The sequence below is a fragment of the Grampus griseus genome (genome assembly GCF_964374135.1).
Source record: "Grampus griseus genome assembly, chromosome: 17".
In the NCBI taxonomy this organism is placed as follows: domain Eukaryota; kingdom Metazoa; phylum Chordata; class Mammalia; order Artiodactyla; family Delphinidae; genus Grampus; species Grampus griseus.
The window spans coordinates 31,526,561-31,546,822 of NC_139011.1; the positions used below are offsets into that span (position 1 = coordinate 31,526,561).

Here is a 20,262-nt window from a genome sequence, read left to right on the forward strand (position 1 = left end):
TACACACATACTCTTCTTAGTAGAGCAACTTTAATCACATTAAATAATGATATGGACAACTACTCCTTCCAGACATTGATTAAATTAATAGCGTATCACAGAGTCATTTTGATAAGTCCATGAGAAGATCACTTTCAATAAAATTCTCCTTGGAATTCTAGAAAAAGGGAACAAGGAATAATCTTAAACAAAAAAGATGCGTTTTGTTTATTAAAACTTGGCCTAAGTATAAGTAAAGAGGTTTAGCCGGGTATCATAACCCAAGGGCAAAAATGTGTTTAAATTTCAGGCACAGGCCAGTAAGTTAGACCCATAAATAAAACTGTCTATATACGGCAAGGAATTGTGTCTTTGTGTCCCTACCTTTCAGATCCAAGTCCAAACATAACGTCTCTAGAAAGACTTCACCGTCAGAAGAAAAAGCAAATTAGAGGGAGACTGAGATCAGCAGACAGACTAGCTACATATAAAAGGTGTATTTTTTGGAGCCAGATACAAATTACCAGGAAATGCAAACTTTAGGTTTTCATTTCAACGGTTATTTTCCCACATTACAATATAATTCCATCCACTGCCAACCTCACTATGCCTACATTATAATACAATAAGTCCATTCGGCTCCATATGTAATTGACCTTGCTGGTTTGCTTCTAGAGCTCTGAATTGTGGAGTAATTATTTGGTGTTTGGTTTCTTTCTTTCTGACTCAAATTCTACAGGATGCTTTTACTAACTTGGGACTCCATACCAAGCTCTCCTCTCCCTGAGCTCTCCCCTTTTCTACAAACAAACAAGCAAAACAACAACAAAATTGTCCTCTAATTCTAGAAACCAGGCCAACACACCATTTTCCAAGGCTCTGCTGCACTAAATGTCTTGCCTCATGTCTTCTTGGAGCAGTTTCCCTGTCCACTCAGTTTCCATTAATTCTCCACATGGCAGACAGAGTATAAGAGACGCCAGGATCTTGGCCTCCCTAAGGGACAAATCTACAGTCTCCATCAATAACGAATTTCACCAACATTTCCCAAGAGGAACAGGGTACAATTAAAAAGGTTATAAGTCCTTGCACTACTAGAACCTAAGGGCATCCGTGAATGAAACTGGCTTAAGTCCAATTAGAGGAATCTGTACATTTGTCTTCTCTTGGAACAACCCTGCTCTTACGGTTCCCATCAATTCAGTATAAATCTGACTGATCTTATCCAAGAAGTTAATAGAAAATTGCTCACAGTGGGCGACTGCCACCTCAGTTTCCAAGCAGAGACAGATGGAATTTCCCAGATGGTTTGTCACTGGAAAGTGCGATGCTGGATGAGACTTCACAGAAAGCATGGTAGAGCAGAATACCTTCTTGGCCTTCACCCATGTCATACTGAGGGATCTAAAACGGATTCTGTTATAAACAAATCATAATTGCCTCAACGGGCTCACCACCTCGTCGTCTTTAACTGCTTCAAAGGGGCGCAAATCTTACACTGAAATTACTTAATATTTACCAAGAAGCCATCATGGGCATATCTTTTTATTGGGTAAAAACTGAAGAAATAGAGGTCATTGCCCTCCCCTATTATATATTTACCCTCAAATGAGATTAAGCAAAAAATATAAACAAAACAGGCAGAAGATGGCATTAACTGTAGTATTGTATTGTTAACTTGGGCAGATGAAGTAAGATCTCAGGGGAGGCAGGAAAAATGGGTAAAAGACTCAGGGAGAATACAAGAATAAATAAAGAAAGATGAATAAAGAAAGATGTGCCTCATTCACTGTTACTGGAGAAAAGTTAAAGGACAGGATTAATTGACTCATTCTCTAAAGGTTATTTATTGAGGACTTGCTTTGAACCAGACATTGTTCTAGGTAAGAAGGATACAAATATAGAAGATAAATAAGGAGCATACAGTCTGCAGGGGAGACAGACAAGTAAGTAGACATTTGGAATTATGTTAGAAATGTTCTTATCATAGTAAACCTAAAGATCATGGAAATACTGGAGGAGTGGATATCTATTCCAGACTGGAGGCTTTAGGGAAGGTCCACTTTGGGGTAACCTTGGGCTGAGTCTTGAAGTAACAATTGGAGTTAATGTGATGAAGAGGGGCTGAGGGGTAGGTCATAGGGCTTTCTAGGATGATAAAACAGCACAGCCAAATGCATAGAGATGTAAGACAGGAATATTTTCAGAGCACTGCAGGTAGCTGAGGTGGACTGAAACTTACACTGAGAGTGGAAAAGGGGTAAGAGTCGAGAAGGTGATGTCATGAAGACCCTTTCACCATAAGTTTGGGTTCTCTTGTGCCCTTTAGGATGTCTTAAGCACACAAGTGATTAGTTTTGCTTTTAGGACACACTGTGATTTGGGTAAAGAAAAAGGAGGCAAGAAGGAAGGCAGGAAGAAAGTTAGAAGAATACTGTGATAATCAAGGAAGAAATGATGGTGGTTTCACCTACAGCAGTGGTGGCAGGAACAGAAAGAAGGGAACAGAAACGAAGAAAGCAGGAATTATGGTACTTGGTTTCTGGACATGAAAAGGAGAGTCCTGGAAGATGTCTGGCTCTGAGTGGATAACAAAAACAAGGGTGTTAGTTATAACCAATAAAAGAGAGGGGTGCGTGTGTGTGTATGTGACTACATATGTAAATAGGCATTTGAGATGTGAGAGAAGGAGAGGTAGAAATGGGAGGGAAACATGGGATAACTCATAGAAAGAACTTCCTGCAGAGGCAGGAAAGGAGAGGGAGAGACTTTGGATTAAAGGTGACTAAAATTTGGAAGTCAGGGAGAAGAACAGGGAGACAGTGTGTGGAAACAGTAATAAACTCGCCTCCTGACTGTTTAGTTGGAGGAAGTCAGTGGGAAAGGCTTGTAAAACAGTTGAAATGTGCTATTAGAGAAAGGGTAGAAAGCCAAGGTTAGAGATTTTTTAATTTAAATGTCATTTGTAAATTAGTAGCTGAAGCTTTGCAAGTGGATAAGCTCCCTGAGGCACTGGAAACAGAGGGAGAAGAGAAGAAAGGCCGGAGTGTTTTGGGAAACACTCACAGTTAAATTCAAAAGAGCCAAGACCGAGAGAGACATAAGAAGTAGGAAAGTATGGGAGTCCTGAGCCCAGATTAGAATGAATATTAAAAGGAGGATATTGTTCACAATGTCAACATCAATGAAAAGAAATATAAGACCCCACAAAAAGTCATGCCTCAGCAGCATTATAAATTATATCATTCAGAGGGTGGAGATGGGAGGGTATGGGTAGAGTCAGTCAGACTGCTCCTGGTAAGGAAATTCAATTAGATCAGATTTTTATTTTAAAGAGAATCTATTGAGTATATATTATTTGCCAGAGGCAGTGATCTAGAATTGAATACTAACAATTTAAAAAAAATCTATGTCGTCTAGAATCTCAACAATAATTTGGATATAACTTTCCAATTTACTTCATTATTGTATCCTAGAAGCTGTGTTGGTATGGCTTTCCCAGAAGGTTACCCTGAGACTGATTCAAGTGTCAGTAGTTTATTGGAGGGGTGATCTCAGAAAAATTCAGTAGAGGTGTGGAGGAGGAAGGAGGAAGGGAAAGAAAACCCATAAACGCTGTGTTATAAAGCCAGCTGGACTTCAATTTCACTGGCAAATTCCAAGAGACTGTGTAGAACACTTCTCATATCCTAATGGAGAGGTGAGGAAGCAGGGGTATTTATCCACCTACTTCTGCCCGTAAGTGGTTGAGGATTACTTTTGGAAGCGTTAATTCTCCAGCACTTCCAGCTTGCCAGGCTTGCAGTTAGGTTTGCTCCTGAGGCTGGAAGAAATGTTCTCAAATAGAAAGTCAGAGATGATTCCACTAAGCAGCCTTTGGCGATACAGGTGAACGCTAGAGACACATGGATAGGGATATAGTTGCTCTAGAGTGTGTACAACATGAAGCTTGAAGACCATGGCAATGAATAGGCTCAGAGACGGGTACCGGAAGAGTTAGAACTAGAAGGGGAGCAATGGAGATATCTAACAATTCTAATATTTCCCTGTGATGCGATCAGGAATCTCTAATTCTTTCCTCAACCACATTTCTATGTTAATAACTATCTTAAAAAATGTAAGGTGGAATTTAATGTATGCATTATGTCATTATTAAGTCAATAAAATTTTGCCTATAGTATCCTTTATATGTGTATTTCCTATTTGTAGAATTCAATGTCACAATCCCATGGGAAAATAAAACAAGGCTCTATTCTGATTGAATGGCATCAATAAAATGAAATTTCTATGTCAAATTTCATTTGTTGAATTAAACAGATTGTGATAAGTTTACTATTATGTATTAAGTAACCTGGGACTTTCTATTTATGTTCTGTTTAATTAAGTATGCATGTTGCATGATTCCAGCATGCCGCTCGCTGAATAAGACTCGTTAGCTACTGACAGCTGACATATCAAAAGACAGAGAGGGCAAATGTCACTAATATTAGAGACACCTAACCTTCTATATAAAGGTTGTTTGATCATTATTAAGCACTTACCTCGGCTAGCATAGCAGAGATTTTAGCATATTACAAAGATCTCTGTCCTCAGGAGAAAATGGGAAAACATCAAAGGCACAACATATAAATATAGAAATTCTAAAACACCTCCAAAACAGATATTGATCACAATTTAAAGTGATTTTAAAAATTCCTTCCTTGTCAATAGTCCTTTGATATTTTCAATGAATAAAATTATAAGACTTTCAAAACATGAAATTTGTGTCACCATGATAGCACGTTAAGTTATTCCTTGGCACAGAGGTAGGATGTTGGAAAAAAAACTAGGCTCACTTGCTGGCTAACAATTCATTCAGGGGCGTAAGACTGCCTGAAAAAACTGAAACTCACAATATACCATAGACCTTTGGAATCTGTGATGGTTAGTTTTGTGTATTAACTTGGAAGGAGCTTTGGTTGAGATTGACAATTGAATCAGAGAACTTTGGGTAAAACAGACTGCCCTCTGTAATGTGGGTGAGCCTCATCCAATCAGTTGAAAGCCTCAATAGGACAAAAAGACTGGCCTCCCCAAGTAACAAACTTCATTTACACCACTGACTCTCCAGCCTGCTGACCTAAACCACCGATTTTCACCTAGCCGGTCTCCATGATCATGTGAGCCAATTCCTTATAATAAATCTCTCTCTCTCCCCCTCACTCTCTCTCTAGACACACACACACACACACACACACACACACACACACACACACACACACACACACACACACACACACACACACCCCACACACCCTATTCTGTTTTTCTGGAGAACCCAGACTAATACAGTGTCCTTGGAAAATAGTCAAACTTAGGCATGTAAAATCCCCAAATGCCAAAAGTCTATAGTTTTACTTATTTAATTCGGAGTGTCTTTTCAGTTTTAAACTTGACAGATTTTAATGGACCCATTTTTACAGGTGACTGAGCAGTAACAGTAGTCAGTATTTCTGGATAACTCATGTGTGTTACCTCATTTGGTCTTTACAAAGTTCTGATAAGCTAGGTAGCATTATTATCCCTATATTACAGATAAAATTCCTCAGACAGTATTCGATTGCAACATGGGTTCTCAAGTCAGATTGAGGTGACCTTGGGCTAGTCATTCAACTTCTCACAGTAGCAGTTTCCTCCTCGATAACAAAGGAGGAAAAAACGGATATTATCTTCTCATATGCTTATGTAAGAACTAATGAGATATAAAACTTATAAAGCACTTTCACCCCTATCTGGCCCAATGAAAATATTAACTATATGTTGCTATTAAGCATGAAATATCTAACAAGATAATGAGGTGTGAGCAAAAGATTATTTATTTCTGTGTTCAGTGTGTTACATGGTTCCAAGGAAAACTTTTTGTCAAATCAATTCATTTGGTGTTTCTATATAGCCTATATTTCTGGAAATGTTCTCTATACATCCAAATGCCTGGTCTGCAAAGGCTTCCTGCAGAAGGTGGCATATTGCTAATGCACTTCAAGATGGGAACTTGAAAGATATAAAAAGGATTTGACATCTGGCATGGTGACTCAATTAATTACTGTGTTGGATTAATTAGTGTGCTGGATCTCTTGAGACGACACCATGAGTCTGAACAGAGTAACATTACGTTGGTTGGCGAATAAGCAATTTAAAAGGGTGTGCTAATTTAAAAGAGTGTGCTAATTCCAAACTTGATTCCAGGTTGGGTAAAGAAGGTTTAGTAGGCTATACATTTTATGGTAAAGAAAATTTATCTTCATGATATAAAACACATATTAAAGTACTGTCCAAATATAAAGAGGTAATAAAATTGTGGTAGTCTTTGAATTAACTCATAACTCCTCAGTCATGATAGTTATGAAGTATGATAACAAATATTTTGCCCAAAGTAAGAAAAAAAGAGTCTACCTCTAATCACTGCATATTTTCACCCAGAGATTTTTATAAACTTAGAATTCCTGTAAAGAAATCCCTAACAATTTTATCATACTCAAATCATGTTATAGATACTATTGAGGAGGAGCGTGGCCTGGTCTTTAAAAACACAGATTCTGGAATCAAAAGGCCTGAGCCTTTATTTTCTTATCTATAAATATAGTTTTAAACAGATCCAAATTCAAGGGGGAAGGATGGGGGGAAGGGATAGTTAGGGAGTTTGGGGTCGTCATGTACACACTGCTGTATTTAAAATGGATAACCAACAAGGACCTAGTGTATAGCACAGGGAACTCTGCTCAATGTTATGTGGCAGCCTGGATGGGACAGAAGTCTGGGGGAAAATAGATACATGTGTATGTATGGATGAGTCCCTTTGCTGTGCACCTGAAACTATCACAACATTGTTAATCGGCTATACTCCAGTATAAAATAAAGTTTAAAGAAAAAAAGAAAAGATGCTTAACATCACCAATTATCAGAGAAATGCAAATCAAAACTACAATGAGGTATCCACTCACACCGGTCAGAATGGCCATCATCAAAAAGTCTACAAAAAATAAATGCTGGATAAGGTGTAGAGAAAAAGGAACCCCCCTACACTTTGGTGGGAATGTAAATTGATACATCCACTATAGAGAACAGTATGGAGATTCATTAAAAACTAAAAATAGAGCTAATGTATGATCCTGCAATCCCACTCCTGGGCATATGTCCAGACAAAACCATAATTCCAAGAGATACATGCACCCCAATGTTCAGAGTAGCACTATTTACAATAGCCAAGACCTGGAAACAACCTAAATGTCCACTGACAGATGAATGGATAAAGAAGATATGGAATATTACTCAGCAATTAAAAAAGAACAAAAAATGCCATTTGCAGCAACATGGATGGACCTAGAGATTACCACACTAAGTGAAGTGGTCAGAAAGAGAAAGACAAATATCACATGATATTCTTACATATGGAATTTAAAAAAATGAATGATATAAATGAACTTACATACAAAACAGAAATAGACTCACAGACATAGAAAACAAACTTGTGGTTACCAATGGGGTCAGGGGGGGAGGCATAAACTGGGAGGTTGGGATTAACATATACACACTGCTATGTATAAAATAGATAACCAGCAAGGATCTACTGTATAGCACAGGAAACTATATTTAATATTTTGTAATAACCTATAAGGGAAAAGAATCTTAAAAAGAATAGACATATATATGCACAACTGAATCACTTTGCTGTATACCTGAAGCTAACACAACATTGTAAATCAACTATACTTCAATAATAAATAAATAAAAATAGAACCAAATTCATAGGTTTGTTCTGAGGAGTAAGGGAGCTAATCCATTTCCAATTCTCCACATAGTGTCTAGAAAAAATAAGTACGAAGTATAACTTAGACAACTGTTCTACAGAAGTAACAATAGTGTCAATATTAGTATTAGTAGTGTTTAATGACATAAAATCAAAAGTAAATTCTGGAAAAGAATGTTATTGTCAAAAAAAATTTTTAAGTATATTTTAGCAAAGCAACTACATTTAAAAATAGAGAAAATGCTATAGTTTAGGGAATTAACATGAATTAAATATTTAAATCCTAAGAAAAAAGGAGAAAATTAGGGTATTAAGATTATTTTCTATTAAAAAACTATTCCCCACGATTGGTTTTTGATACCCTAAAGAGCAGTCATTCACTTCAAATAGTATCAAAAACACCAAAAACTTCATAACTATAAATTGAATCCTTTAAAAGATATTATGTATGGCACAAGATAGCTTTAGAGTGGTATAGAAGCATGAAAAAAGAACCAAATGATATCATCTGTCTAAAAATATTTCACTGGAAAATTAAAGTTCCACAAATAGGTTTACTTTCCACACATCACAATTTAGCATACGTTAAAAATGTGTAAAAAGCACCAGTCTACATATATATAATGATATAAAGATTAATCAAAGGTTGCATTTTCATAGAGATATTATGTTGATGTAATAAAGGGGAAAACATGCATTTCTTACAGCAACGATAGCTGCCACTTCAATGGCAGTACACTCTTGAAGAAATATCAGAGAAATGACGAAAGTTTATGTTGGTGTCTGATATACAGTGACAAATATCTTATTGCCTACAACATTTTTAAAGCAATGCTAAAGAACCAATAGAAACCCCCAGATAAAATGAGTTTTGAATAGCACTTAATTCACCCTTTGATGCTGACACAATCTTCCTCTTGTCTTTGCTTGATAAAGTAGTATAATAGCTAATATTACTCTATCAAAGGAATCAGCAGAACAGTCCACTAATACAACTCAACCAACTAAGGTCTGCAGCGTTCGTGAAGCCACTTCTCAAACCCTTTCTGAAGTAGGTGCACTGGACCACCACAAATTAAACTGCCCAGATTATTAAATATTTAGCCTGGTCTATCAACTTGTTTGGTTCTTAAACACAGGTACAGTCTCCTGCTTCATCCTTTTATGGATTAAACACATGGATTTAGGAAGTAAAAACACACCCCTAGAACCTTTTATGTTGTTTGAAACTTTGATGACACAAATGTTTCTTATTTATTCCAATCATTACTTTTAGTTAAATCAATGACCTCTGTCTCATCCACATGGCACTAAATGAGCAAAAATCCGCACATACCAGTTTCTCTCCTGTAATAGCTTGAAGAAGAAATTTCTTTCATGTACTCAATTGAAAAAGGAAAGCAATGTTGCTGAGTTGAGCACACTTGTCAAAACCCCCCTGGGAGTTTTTATGTCTCACCCCGACCCCCAGTGTAGATGGAGATATTTAGCAGGCATGAAACTCTTCCTACAAAAATGGCATTTAGAGAGAAGGACTTCCATACATATAAATAATTTCTGGATCTCCTAAAGAATATAAAACGTTTTTATCCCCAAGTTTTATGACTTGTATTGTTACTTATAATAGGAGAAGTCCTAATGTCCTGATCCCTGGACTTTGTGAATGTTACAAGGCAAAAGGGAATTAAGAAAGCAGATGGAATTAAAGTTGCAAAAGTACCTTAGATTACCCAGGTGGGCCCAATGTAATCACAAGCGTTCTTGAATGTGGAAGGGGGAGAAGCAAGAGTCAGAATAAAGATATGAGAAAGACTCTATCAGCCACTGCTGGTTTTGAAGGTGGAAGGGGGTTGGAAGCCAAAGGTTGTGGACAACCTTTAGAAGACAGAAAAGCAAAGAAAACAGATTTCCCCCCACAGAAGCTCCAGGAAAAAAACTCAGCCCTGCAGACACTTTGATTTTAGCCCAGAGAGATTCCTTTCTGACTACAAGATGATGAATTTGGGTTGTTTTAAGCCACAGTTTGTGGTAATTTGCTACAGCTGCAATAGGAAGCTAACATTCAATTAAGAAATGAAGTTTAAATGTAACCAAATATTCCATCTTTCCATAACTTTTTAAAACATCTAATCAATCAATTGTCCATACAATCTTTCCTAGAGGTAGACTTTCTGATCTCAGAATTTTTACAAAAAAGTTAACAAGAAAAATTATGATGCTGGTCACTCATTCTCACTCTTAAAGGTACAAATAGTATTACCAAGCAATATCAAGGCTGTTTATTCCTTGTTCATCATGTAAACTTGTAATGCATGACAATTAATCTGTGTCATCTAAAAACTAAAAGCATTTGTATATATTATTAAATATGGACAATATTAGTCTGGCTAAGCAGATAAAGCCACAACCTTATAAATGACCTTACTAGATAACCATTTAGTATGATTAACCTGTTTCCTTCTAAATTCTACATATAATACTGTCAGAGACAGACCACTTGGAAGACATCCCAGTTTTGTGGCCCACGAAAAAGAAAAAACAGCTATTTTTAGTGATTTCACTGGGAAGCAAGCAGAGATAATTTCTGTGCTATGACGAAGTATTAAGAGTCAACCATCTCAGAACATCCACATACCAAGGAATTATTATTCAGGTCCATCTTCCCAGCGAACGGCCCCCAGGTGGTTCCCACTGGAAGTTGCTGCCGACTCTGAATTTTTCGTTCTCCATCTTTCTGAAACACCTCCAGCTCTCCTGCAGACAATGAACACGAGGCGTTTAAATTACTTTCACTTGTGCTTTACCAACAGCCGTCACTTTTTGTGTGCTCGCTTTACAGGAACAATATTCTCAGGATTCATATAAAGAGAATTAATTATGTTCATCTGAAAAACAACTGATCTTGGTATCCTGAGAGGATAATAAAACTTGTCCTTATAGTTATGTTCACATTTAGTCCAATTTCTTTCTTTAGCCTTTGCACACTTATCACCTACTGAAGTCCATTCTATTTAGTAAATCCTTAAGAAGTAGAAATGATAACACGTCCTCAGAAAGCATTGATCCAATGCCAAAACAGATAGACAAGAAGCGTTAGGACAATGACTTAGAGTTAAAATTCCTAAATTTGATCACCAAAGTAACTAAAAAATTACAATTAAAGATATATACCTTAGGCAATAACTGTATTACAATGATTCAAGACTCTTGGTGAACAACATGGAGAGTTTTTGAAAGTACTTGGCAATTTCCTGAACTTACTACTAGTTTCAGTGGATAGAACAAATACAAGTGCAAAAAATGGACATGTATGTTTTCGCAAATTAAAAAAATGTTTAGTCAAAGTCATTACTTTTTTATATTTGGTACTTTAGGTAAGATTCTATGTTACCAAAAGGTTTGGACAAAAATCCTTAAGAAACAGCCAGTTTAGGATGGTCTTCTTCCTTTTATTTCCTCCTAATTATTACTTTGGGATCATTAAAGAGAAACAGGAAGTAAAGACAGTATACACACTTGCATAAAGTAGGAATTCATCAAATGGTCACTCAAGAAATAAATGAACAGATTAATAAAAAAAGAAAGAAATGAAGCCTTCAAAAATTTTTAAATTGGTCATTAAGCCTAAACATTGTTTGGAATAAATGGAAAAAAATCTCAATCAGGAATTGGAGACCTTCTCTTTAAGTAATTAAATCTATGATATTTATGTCCTGAGCGTATTACCACCTCTCACTGTTGTGGCCTCTCCCGTTGCGGAGCACAGGCTCCGGACGCGCAGGCTCAGCAGCCATGGCTCACGGGCCTAGCCGCTCCGCAGCATGTGGGATCTTCCCGGACCAGGGCACAAACTCGTGTCCCCTGCATCGGCAGGCGGATTCTCAACCACTGCGCCACCAGGGAAGCCCTATCCTCATACAATCTTTTTGATTAATGCATTAGAATCAGAGACTTGTATAGAAAATCCTCAAAGATAGAGCATAGCCAACAACCTGTTATGATGTCAAATACGGCTCAGTGGGAAATATCCATTAACGTATGTATGCATTTTCATATTGATAATGCAGTTATTTAAAAATTTGGGATAATTTTTCTATTTGAAAAGAAACTTTAATTTCTATCTGATAGTTCTTATTTTTCATTCATGCTTACATTTTAAACAATTTCTTTACAATTTACCCTCTAAAGATAAAATACATTTCAACCCTTCAGCTAAACACTAGTTTAAAATGTTCTTTTCTACATAAAAATGATGCCCAAATAATTTGCTTGTTTTTACACACTAAAAAAAAAAGAACCTAGTCATGTCACATTTCAAGTGATACCAGAGGAATCATGAAAAACTTTGAAAACCCTTTAAAAATGTAATTAATCCTCTCTTTCTGCCACTGACATTTTTCATTTGAAAAGGGTTCAGACTCAGTCAAACAGTGACTTCTTATCTATACCTGTGGATTTACAAGCAGGTCTGTCTTTTTTTTTTTTTTTTTTTGCGGTATGTGGGCCTCTCACTGTTGTGGCCTCTCCCGTTGTGGAGCACAGGCTCCGGACGCGCAGGCTCAGTGGCCATGGCTCACGGGCCCAGCCGCTCCGCGGCATGTGGGATCCTCCTGGACCGGGGCACGAACCTGTGTCGCCTGCATTGGCAGGCGGACTCTCAACCACTGTGCCACCAGGGAAGCCCAGGTCTGTCTTTTAATGGATTAAGAACTACAAACTTAGGGCAGATCATGAAGTGATACCCAAATATCTCCAAAGTTTTGGAGGTGTCTTTGACTATGCATTAAAATTTTAAGCAGGCCAAAATTAGTTTTACGAGCTCTTAAAGATGGCCATAACAGAAAGCCCAGTAACTGTTCAAGCTCTCAAGTCAATCTTTTCAACTTTATTAGACAAACAGACAAATTTCAGTCTCCTTTCTTACTTATCAAGATGTCAGATGTTATTTTGAGGTTTGGGGAAATCTTTTCTGTTGCTGAAACAATTAAATTAAAATATTCATTTATTCAGAGCAGCTTTATAGAAAACTATAAGCACATTGCAAATAGCATTATACACTACCAAAACTACATAGTTTACTGATAGCAAGAGAAATAAGATATTGTATTAACAGAAATTATATTTCATTTAACATACATGTTGCTTAAGAGTATAATATTTTTTAAATTTTTTCAAAGATTAATAAGTGTCATGAAATAGAGGAAACATTATTGCACTAAATTAAGATTAAATTTTAGTCCCTCTATCAAATTGCCACCTGAATGGCCATGAGTAGGTTTTGTCTTTTCTAAGTCTTTGGTCTGTCATTGTTAAAGAGGGGTTTGTACTCTCTTGCTACTTGATAAGGTGTCCGTGACACCATGATTTTCTTTCCCCAGATACGATATATTATGAGAGGTAGAAAGAACACTGAGATGCTGGATCAAAGACCCAGGTCCTAGAACTAGCTTATCATAAAAAGAATGTTTGGCTGGAAAAGATCAGAGATTTCAAAATCAGAAAGCAAAATTCCATTCTCATTTGATTTGTTTACTCATTCTTTTCTGAATCCATTCATTAGTTCATTCATTCATTCATTTATTCTACTAATATCTACTGGGTAACTACTAAATACCAGATAGTGGGTTACCCCCAGGCATAAAGGAACTAACAAAACAAGTTTGGGTTCTGGATAAATCTGAGGAAATGTAATCCATAAGGCTTGGTAAGTAGAGGTCATAGAACTTAGTGATTATTTAGATTTTAGGTATTAGGGAAGGAAAAATCCAGCAATGATCTTCTCATATCTGGCTCGGGCAAATGGGCCAATGGTCATGTACCTATTGAGATAGGGTACACAGAAAAAAGAAGATTTAAGGATAAGGAGTTATAGCTTGGAAATATTGAGGTCAGAGTGGCTTTGTAAGCAAGGCAGGAGGTGATTTGGGGTGGATAGGTACAAGCCTGTGGCTCAGGAGCAAGGTTTTAGCTAGAGTGATAAATGTTGGCATTTATTTATTAATTAAAACCAGCTTGTAGATGGTAAAAGTCATAGAATTTTTGATCTAGGAGAGAGTATAACATGATAAAATAAAAAGATCTAGGATACAGTTCCAAGGATTTTCAAAAAGCAGAGGGATGGAGGAGTAGGCACAGAATATTTAAGAGAAGTGTGAGAAAATAGAAAATAGAGCATAAACTGGACGTGGTACCATAGCATCCGATGGATTGATCAGGAATTTAAAGAAGGAGGGATCAATCAAGTAACCTGAACATTTACAAAAGTAAGAAAAGGACTGGGAAAATTCCTTTTGATGAGATGGAGACCATGGGTGTCTGGAGTGAATGGAATGTTCTAGAATGGGAGGCCAGCACACAGATTCAAAATCGAATTGGAGAAAAGTAAGTGGAACAAGTCATGTGATCCTGAGCAAGTCCCTTAACCCTCTCAACTTCAGTTTCTTCAAAGCAAATAGGAATCACAATATCTTCCTCATATGGCTGCTGTGAGGATTCACTCAGATAACATAAGCAAAGTACCTAATAAACATTTACTATTTCACCACAAAGACACTGAAGCATTCTAAGAGCATGTCCACATACTTCCACCATCACATCTAACTATTCAGTGTCTGTGGTCACATTCCTTCTTTAACACCTCTATCCATACCTTGACTTTTAACGTCCTTTTAAATATCTCCTGGATTTACCTTTCTTATCAGCATTTCCCAGTTCTTACCAACTCAGATGTAGAGGACCAATCAGCCTCAACTCACTCTACAGCTCTGATTTGGGCTCCAAATTCCTGCCAGGATAAACATATTTAAAACTCCAGTTTCATCTTGTCGTTCATTTGTGCAAGTCCCTTCACTAGCTTCCTTTTGACCATCCCAACTTGAACATCTATGCCTGAATCCTAATACCACCGCAGAGTTGCTCCACAGCAATGTGCTTGACTGCCGGTTCTGCTCTCCAGAATTTCTTCTTCTTCTTTCCAGTCAAGAAACTCTTCCTTATGGCACCTGCCTCCTCATCTCCAGTTTAACTCCCACACCTTTCTGAGAATTGTTGCTGCTGCTACCTGGCAGACACACCATCCTCCTGGCTGCCCTGATAAACCCTATTAATGTTGCGAGATCAAACTCGAAGGTATTCTCTTTCACCAAACAACTCTGAACTCCGGAACAAACTGAGTTCTCCTTCCCTAATTCTCCCATAACATTTATAGTCCATGCAGTTTTGCATTTAATGATTCCCTAGTGGTTTCTCCTTGATAACTTCTTTCACCTCAACATCTTGAACTACAGGTGCATTTTTTATTTCTGTTTATTCTATGGTAATTAATATAGTTTGTGACATGTGGTAAGTGCAAAATACAAATTGAACATCGTTGATTGGATAAGGATTTTCGTAAGTTCACAGACTTAACTGTAGTACAGTTAAAGTTGATTTTAAAGACAAAAAAAAAGTTGTCTTAATACGTGTCTTCTCTTTGTATTACAACAATCATACATTTCATTTGTTCAACATTTTATTGCATTAACTACATTACCTCATCTGTGAAACATGGAGCAGGATGAAGAAGTTTTCTTTTCTGCCCAATTCATATTTTTAACATGCTGGGTAAGTTCACACAAAATATTTGAGACACACTGGATGGACTAATCAATTTTGGTAAAAGATAATATTGTTAGTGCTGAGGGCTGTTTCTCTTATCTTCTTGATAATGTATACTTTTAAAAGTCTGCGATTACTCAAAGACTTATGATAGCTTCACTTTAAAAAAAAGCCCTGAGTAAGAAATCACTACCAAACACACTGCAGCTTTTAAGATATCAGCCCACTTTTTTTGTCCAAATAAAAGAAATTTACTGGTGGAAACAAATACTTAAAATCAAGGGAGATACCCTCAAATCTTTTTTTATTGAAGGTGCTATCAAGTCATTGTCTTGTTTCTTTTTAATAGAGTCCTTTTGATGCCTCATTAGAGAGCAAAGTATATGAAAACTGTAGCCTACCAAAGGGGAACAGACAAGATGTGGGCCTTTTAGCATAATTATCAGCAATCATGCTTCAACTGAATTCAGCATTAAGTTGATGGCATAAATGTATATGGTATTTACAGAATATCCCTTAACTCCAGGCTCAGATTTCATAGAAGGACATGGTTGAAAGTAAATGAGATGACAGAAGATCCTATTTCATTTGCTGAAAATAAACTTTGGATTGGTTTGAACGTGGTTTTAAATACATAACCAAATTTTAAAGCAGACCACATGAATTAGCTCATAATGTTTATCAGGTCTTACTACAGCAGAAGGCTATAGCGTCAGAACCCATATTTATATTTTCTTCATGGTTGGAAAACATTATACATCATGGTATCAAACATGGACAGCTCCGAAGTCATGCTGAGTTCAAAAAGCACTCAAAGATTCTAAAAATCTCGAAACATTTTCAAAGTCAGCCAAGGTGGCTGAAGCATGGCAGAGCTCTTGCTATTTTATGGTTTAACCATTTGACAGCTGCCTGCCAGATACAGAAGAGGGTTAGATGATCATTTAACTGCTGATTACCTTCACAGCCAAACTGCAGTCTTGCCACTATGTGTGTTTCCTCAGGCATTAACAACAGCATGTTTCATCTGCATTCTAAGACAGATAGTGCCATTTATATAACACTCTGTTGACCCATCTCAAAGCATGGTTTGGCAAAGGAAATGAGAGTTCTTGGTTAGTAGCTACAAATCGCCTTATAGGGATACCTTTTCTAATTTTCCTTCTCAATTTTTGAGTCATACAGTCATCACACACACTAAACTACAGTTTGGAACATAAACTTGAAATACGACATTCCCTATTCAAGTACTCCAGTCAAGCCCTGATAAATCAGGCTGGCCATGCAGTGATCTTATCCCTTCTGACTCTTTAATAAATCGAACCTTGTAAGTTCTTACTGTTGGAAGTTGTCACTAAATGAAATTGTGACCTTATCCGGTGCATGAACTTATCCTGCTGACAACTACATTTATTGTGTGGATAAGAAAGGAAAAAAAGAAAAAAAAAAAAGAATAAAGAAAAAAATGAGATATTTGATAATTCTGATCTTAGCCATATGTAACTCTAACAGATGGGATCTTTCTGATGTTCCATTAATGATTTGCCAAAGATGAGTCTCTACTTAGAGAAAAATGCTCACCTAAGGTAAGTGCTGGGGGCACTGCAGATGGTATTAAAAGTGCATGAAGAGGTACTGGGTAACAGCAGCGAAATCAGAAGCTTTTAGTGTAACACAAAGAGCCCTGAATTAGCTTGTAATTGCACTGGAAAAGATAACATAATGGTGGTGGCAAAATGGAAGCATTCCCTTTTCATGCAATGCATTCAGTACCTAAAACCTAAAACAAGACACTGGAATTGTCTAAAACCTAGCAAAGTTAATTCACTGCATTTCTTAAGAATACAAAACACACCCTTCGGCTATAGTTTCTGAAAAGTCATAGAAATCAATGTGTACAGCGTTAAGAAGCAAACTGACACGCGTACGCTACCAAATATTGGCACGTATTACAAACTCAGGAAACTTTTATTATTCTGACTGACCTTAAGGATTAATTCTGAGGCTATTATATGTCTAAATATTCTTTCTATCCTAAGACCCATTGAAACCTACAAATTATCATCTTTAAATAGAGAGAGAAAATGTTGTTTTAGGTAGTAATATTATTGGTAATAAAGTAGAAAATTCAAGATGTTTTTAAAAACAAAACTATGACCTGAAATAAATAAAAAACGTCTACCTGCATATTCACATACAAAATAAGTTTTACATACAGAGACCGTGTTCGAGCCTGGGAGCCATATTCTTCCCTTTGTTCTATGTCTATTTATATGAACAAAACCTCAGCTCATCCCAGGTGTCGGAAACTATTCACCTGCGGTGTGACTAGCTGTTGCAAATGTTTGGAAAAGTCGCTGGAAGGGGGAGCTGTAGTTTCTGGACACTTTTCAGCTGCTGGAAGGAAGAGGGGAGCCAGCACCCTTTTGCTCCACAAACTTGGACATTATACTTCTTTGTTGTTTTTTTTGCAGTACGCGGGCCTCTCACTGCTGTGGCCTCTCCCGTTGTGCAGCACAGGCTCTGGACGCGCAGGCTCAGCAGCCATGGCTCACGGGCCCAGCCGCTCCGCGGCATGTGGGATCTTCCCGGACCGGGGCACGAACCCGTGTGCCCTGCATCGGCAGGCGGACTTCTTGACCACTGCGCCACCAGGGAAGCCCGACAGTATACTTCTTTGCTGCCAGAAACCCTCCCTGACCTTCCAGACACCACTCCTTGTCACAGGCTGACCCAACAGCACTTCCTGATTCAAATCTTGAGACATGGAGGGAGGATATGCTTTGGGAGGTACAGGTAGGCAGGAATGCCATGGATGTGAGAGGTCTGGGTAAGCAGACACAGGAAACAGCAGCGGGGGCGCAAGAGCCAAAAGCCTCTGTCGGCAGGAGGTCCATCGAAGGGTCAGGGCCTGCAGAGCCCTGGTCAGAGGAGGCTTGCTTTCTCCAGGAGGACAAACTCTAAAGGAGAAACTCTGGGTAAAAATCAACCATAAGCTCCTGTTCGATGAAAAAGAAGCAAGGAATGGCTTTTAAAGAACATTTAATACAGAACATCAGTAGACCTCGTTGATACTTAAGGTTCTAGATTTTAGGCAACATTTACTTTTGTCTTAAAATCGCATGCTTTCTCATAGTTACATTTATTTATTTATTTATTGGCTATGTTGGGTCTTCGTTGCTGCGCACGAGCTTTCTCTAGTTGCGGCGAGCGGGGGCTACTCTTCATTGTGGTGTGCAGGCTTCTCATTGAGGTGGCTTCTCTTGTCGCGGAGCACGGGCTCTAGAGCGCAGGCGTCAGTAGTTGCGGCTCGTGGGCTTAGCTGTTCCGCAACATGTGGGATCTCCCCGGCTCAGGGCTTGAACCCATGTCCCTTACACTGGCAGGCGGATTCTTAACCACTGTGCCACAAGGGAAGTCCACATTTATTAATTTAGAAGAAGATATTATATTTGGCACACAATGGAACTTTTCACAAGCCATTGTTGACATTTAAAGACCGCTGCCTTATGAGGTATTTTTTCAGCTTGACTCCTATTAACCCAGATATAGTCATGCTTTTAACATTGTGAGATGGTATAGATGGAGATGAAAGAAAATGTACTGACAAGATCTAACAGGTAAACATTCTTAAGCATCCGTTGTGATTAGGATGAGTTTTGCCTGGAAGGAAGATCTATGTGAAGCTCCACGGGGGAGTGGGGAGTTCACTTTTTAGGTCGTGATATCAGAGAACCAAAGGATGGCAGAGGACTTGACAAATAACATGGGGACAGCTACAGCATTACTTTGAAACCCTTTAATCTAATCCAGGGAAGTAACAGTGCACTGTAGAGTACTCTCAGTCAAAGACAGAAGACTGCAGAAGACTGGTCTAAAAATGATATTCCATTATAGATTTTAAAAATTTTATCCAAAGAACAAGTAACATTTTTTAAAAGAGTTTTTAAAAATAAGTGGAAAACAGAACGATAAAGAGAAGAAAAATTTAATATGTTACCAGTGAATATAGATCCTAGGATACTTGAGTTCACACTTAACACTATTGTCAGTGCATCACATATAATATTGAAGTGTTTTATGAAACCTCGACATGGGTCCCCAAATTGGTGAGAATAAGTCCTGCACACTAAACATTAAAGCATCGACTATATCAGCCACTTAATTCTCTAACTGTATGGGTTCTTCAATAAATACAATATATGTATATATTTTGAAAATGTCTTTAGTCTACAGAAAGATTTAATATGTAGGCTATAATACTGGCATAAAGTTTTTTGTTTCTTAAGTTTGAACTCATTGCTGAAGATATTTTTAGCTTCAGAAAATACTTCCAAAAATGTAATTCCTAAAGATCGAGCAAGCTGCAGTCATTTATTCGTAATTCTGGAGTCTTTTATTAATGCTTGTATATCTTCACAGTTGTATATATTCTTAAGTTACACATAACTGACCAGAGTAATCTTGCCAAAGGCAGCCTCCTTGACACTCTGGCTTTTGGGGAGCTGTATATAGTTGATCTTTCTGTGTTGTGAAGGTGTTACCTCTCTGGTATATTACTTGAAATACTCATCATTAGTGTTATGTTTAAACCCTACCATCTTTTGAAGTCTGTCTGTCATCTCCTAAGGAACATTTCCCTGACTCACGTAGCCTCTCCTTGCCAGAAATTCAGAGGTGATCTCTCCCTTTGAACTCCTAGAGTATTTGATTTTAGTGCTAATTTTTTTTTTTTTTTTACCATTTTCTTCCTTATAATAGTGATTTGTACGTATTTATTATCTCTGTACATGGAACTTTCTAGATTACCCAATAATGCTTTTACCTGGTAGTGTTGCAGAAAATATAAACGTGTGTGTGTGTGTGTGTTCACTGTTTTGGGTTAAACTATTGTTTCAAAG

At 37.5% G+C, this 20,262-nt stretch overlaps 1 protein-coding gene across 1 annotated transcript in view; it reads right to left on the reverse strand.

Moving 5' to 3' along the window:
* ZFPM2 (zinc finger protein, FOG family member 2) overlaps positions 1-20,262 on the reverse strand; it is a 463,419-nt gene that overhangs the window by 213,279 nt on the left and 229,878 nt on the right. Inside the window, exon 4 of the mRNA XM_082674700.1 lies at positions 10,401-10,519. Coding sequence (XP_082530826.1) covers positions 10,401-10,519 — 119 coding nt within the window. The remainder of the gene's footprint in view (positions 1-10,400; positions 10,520-20,262) is intronic.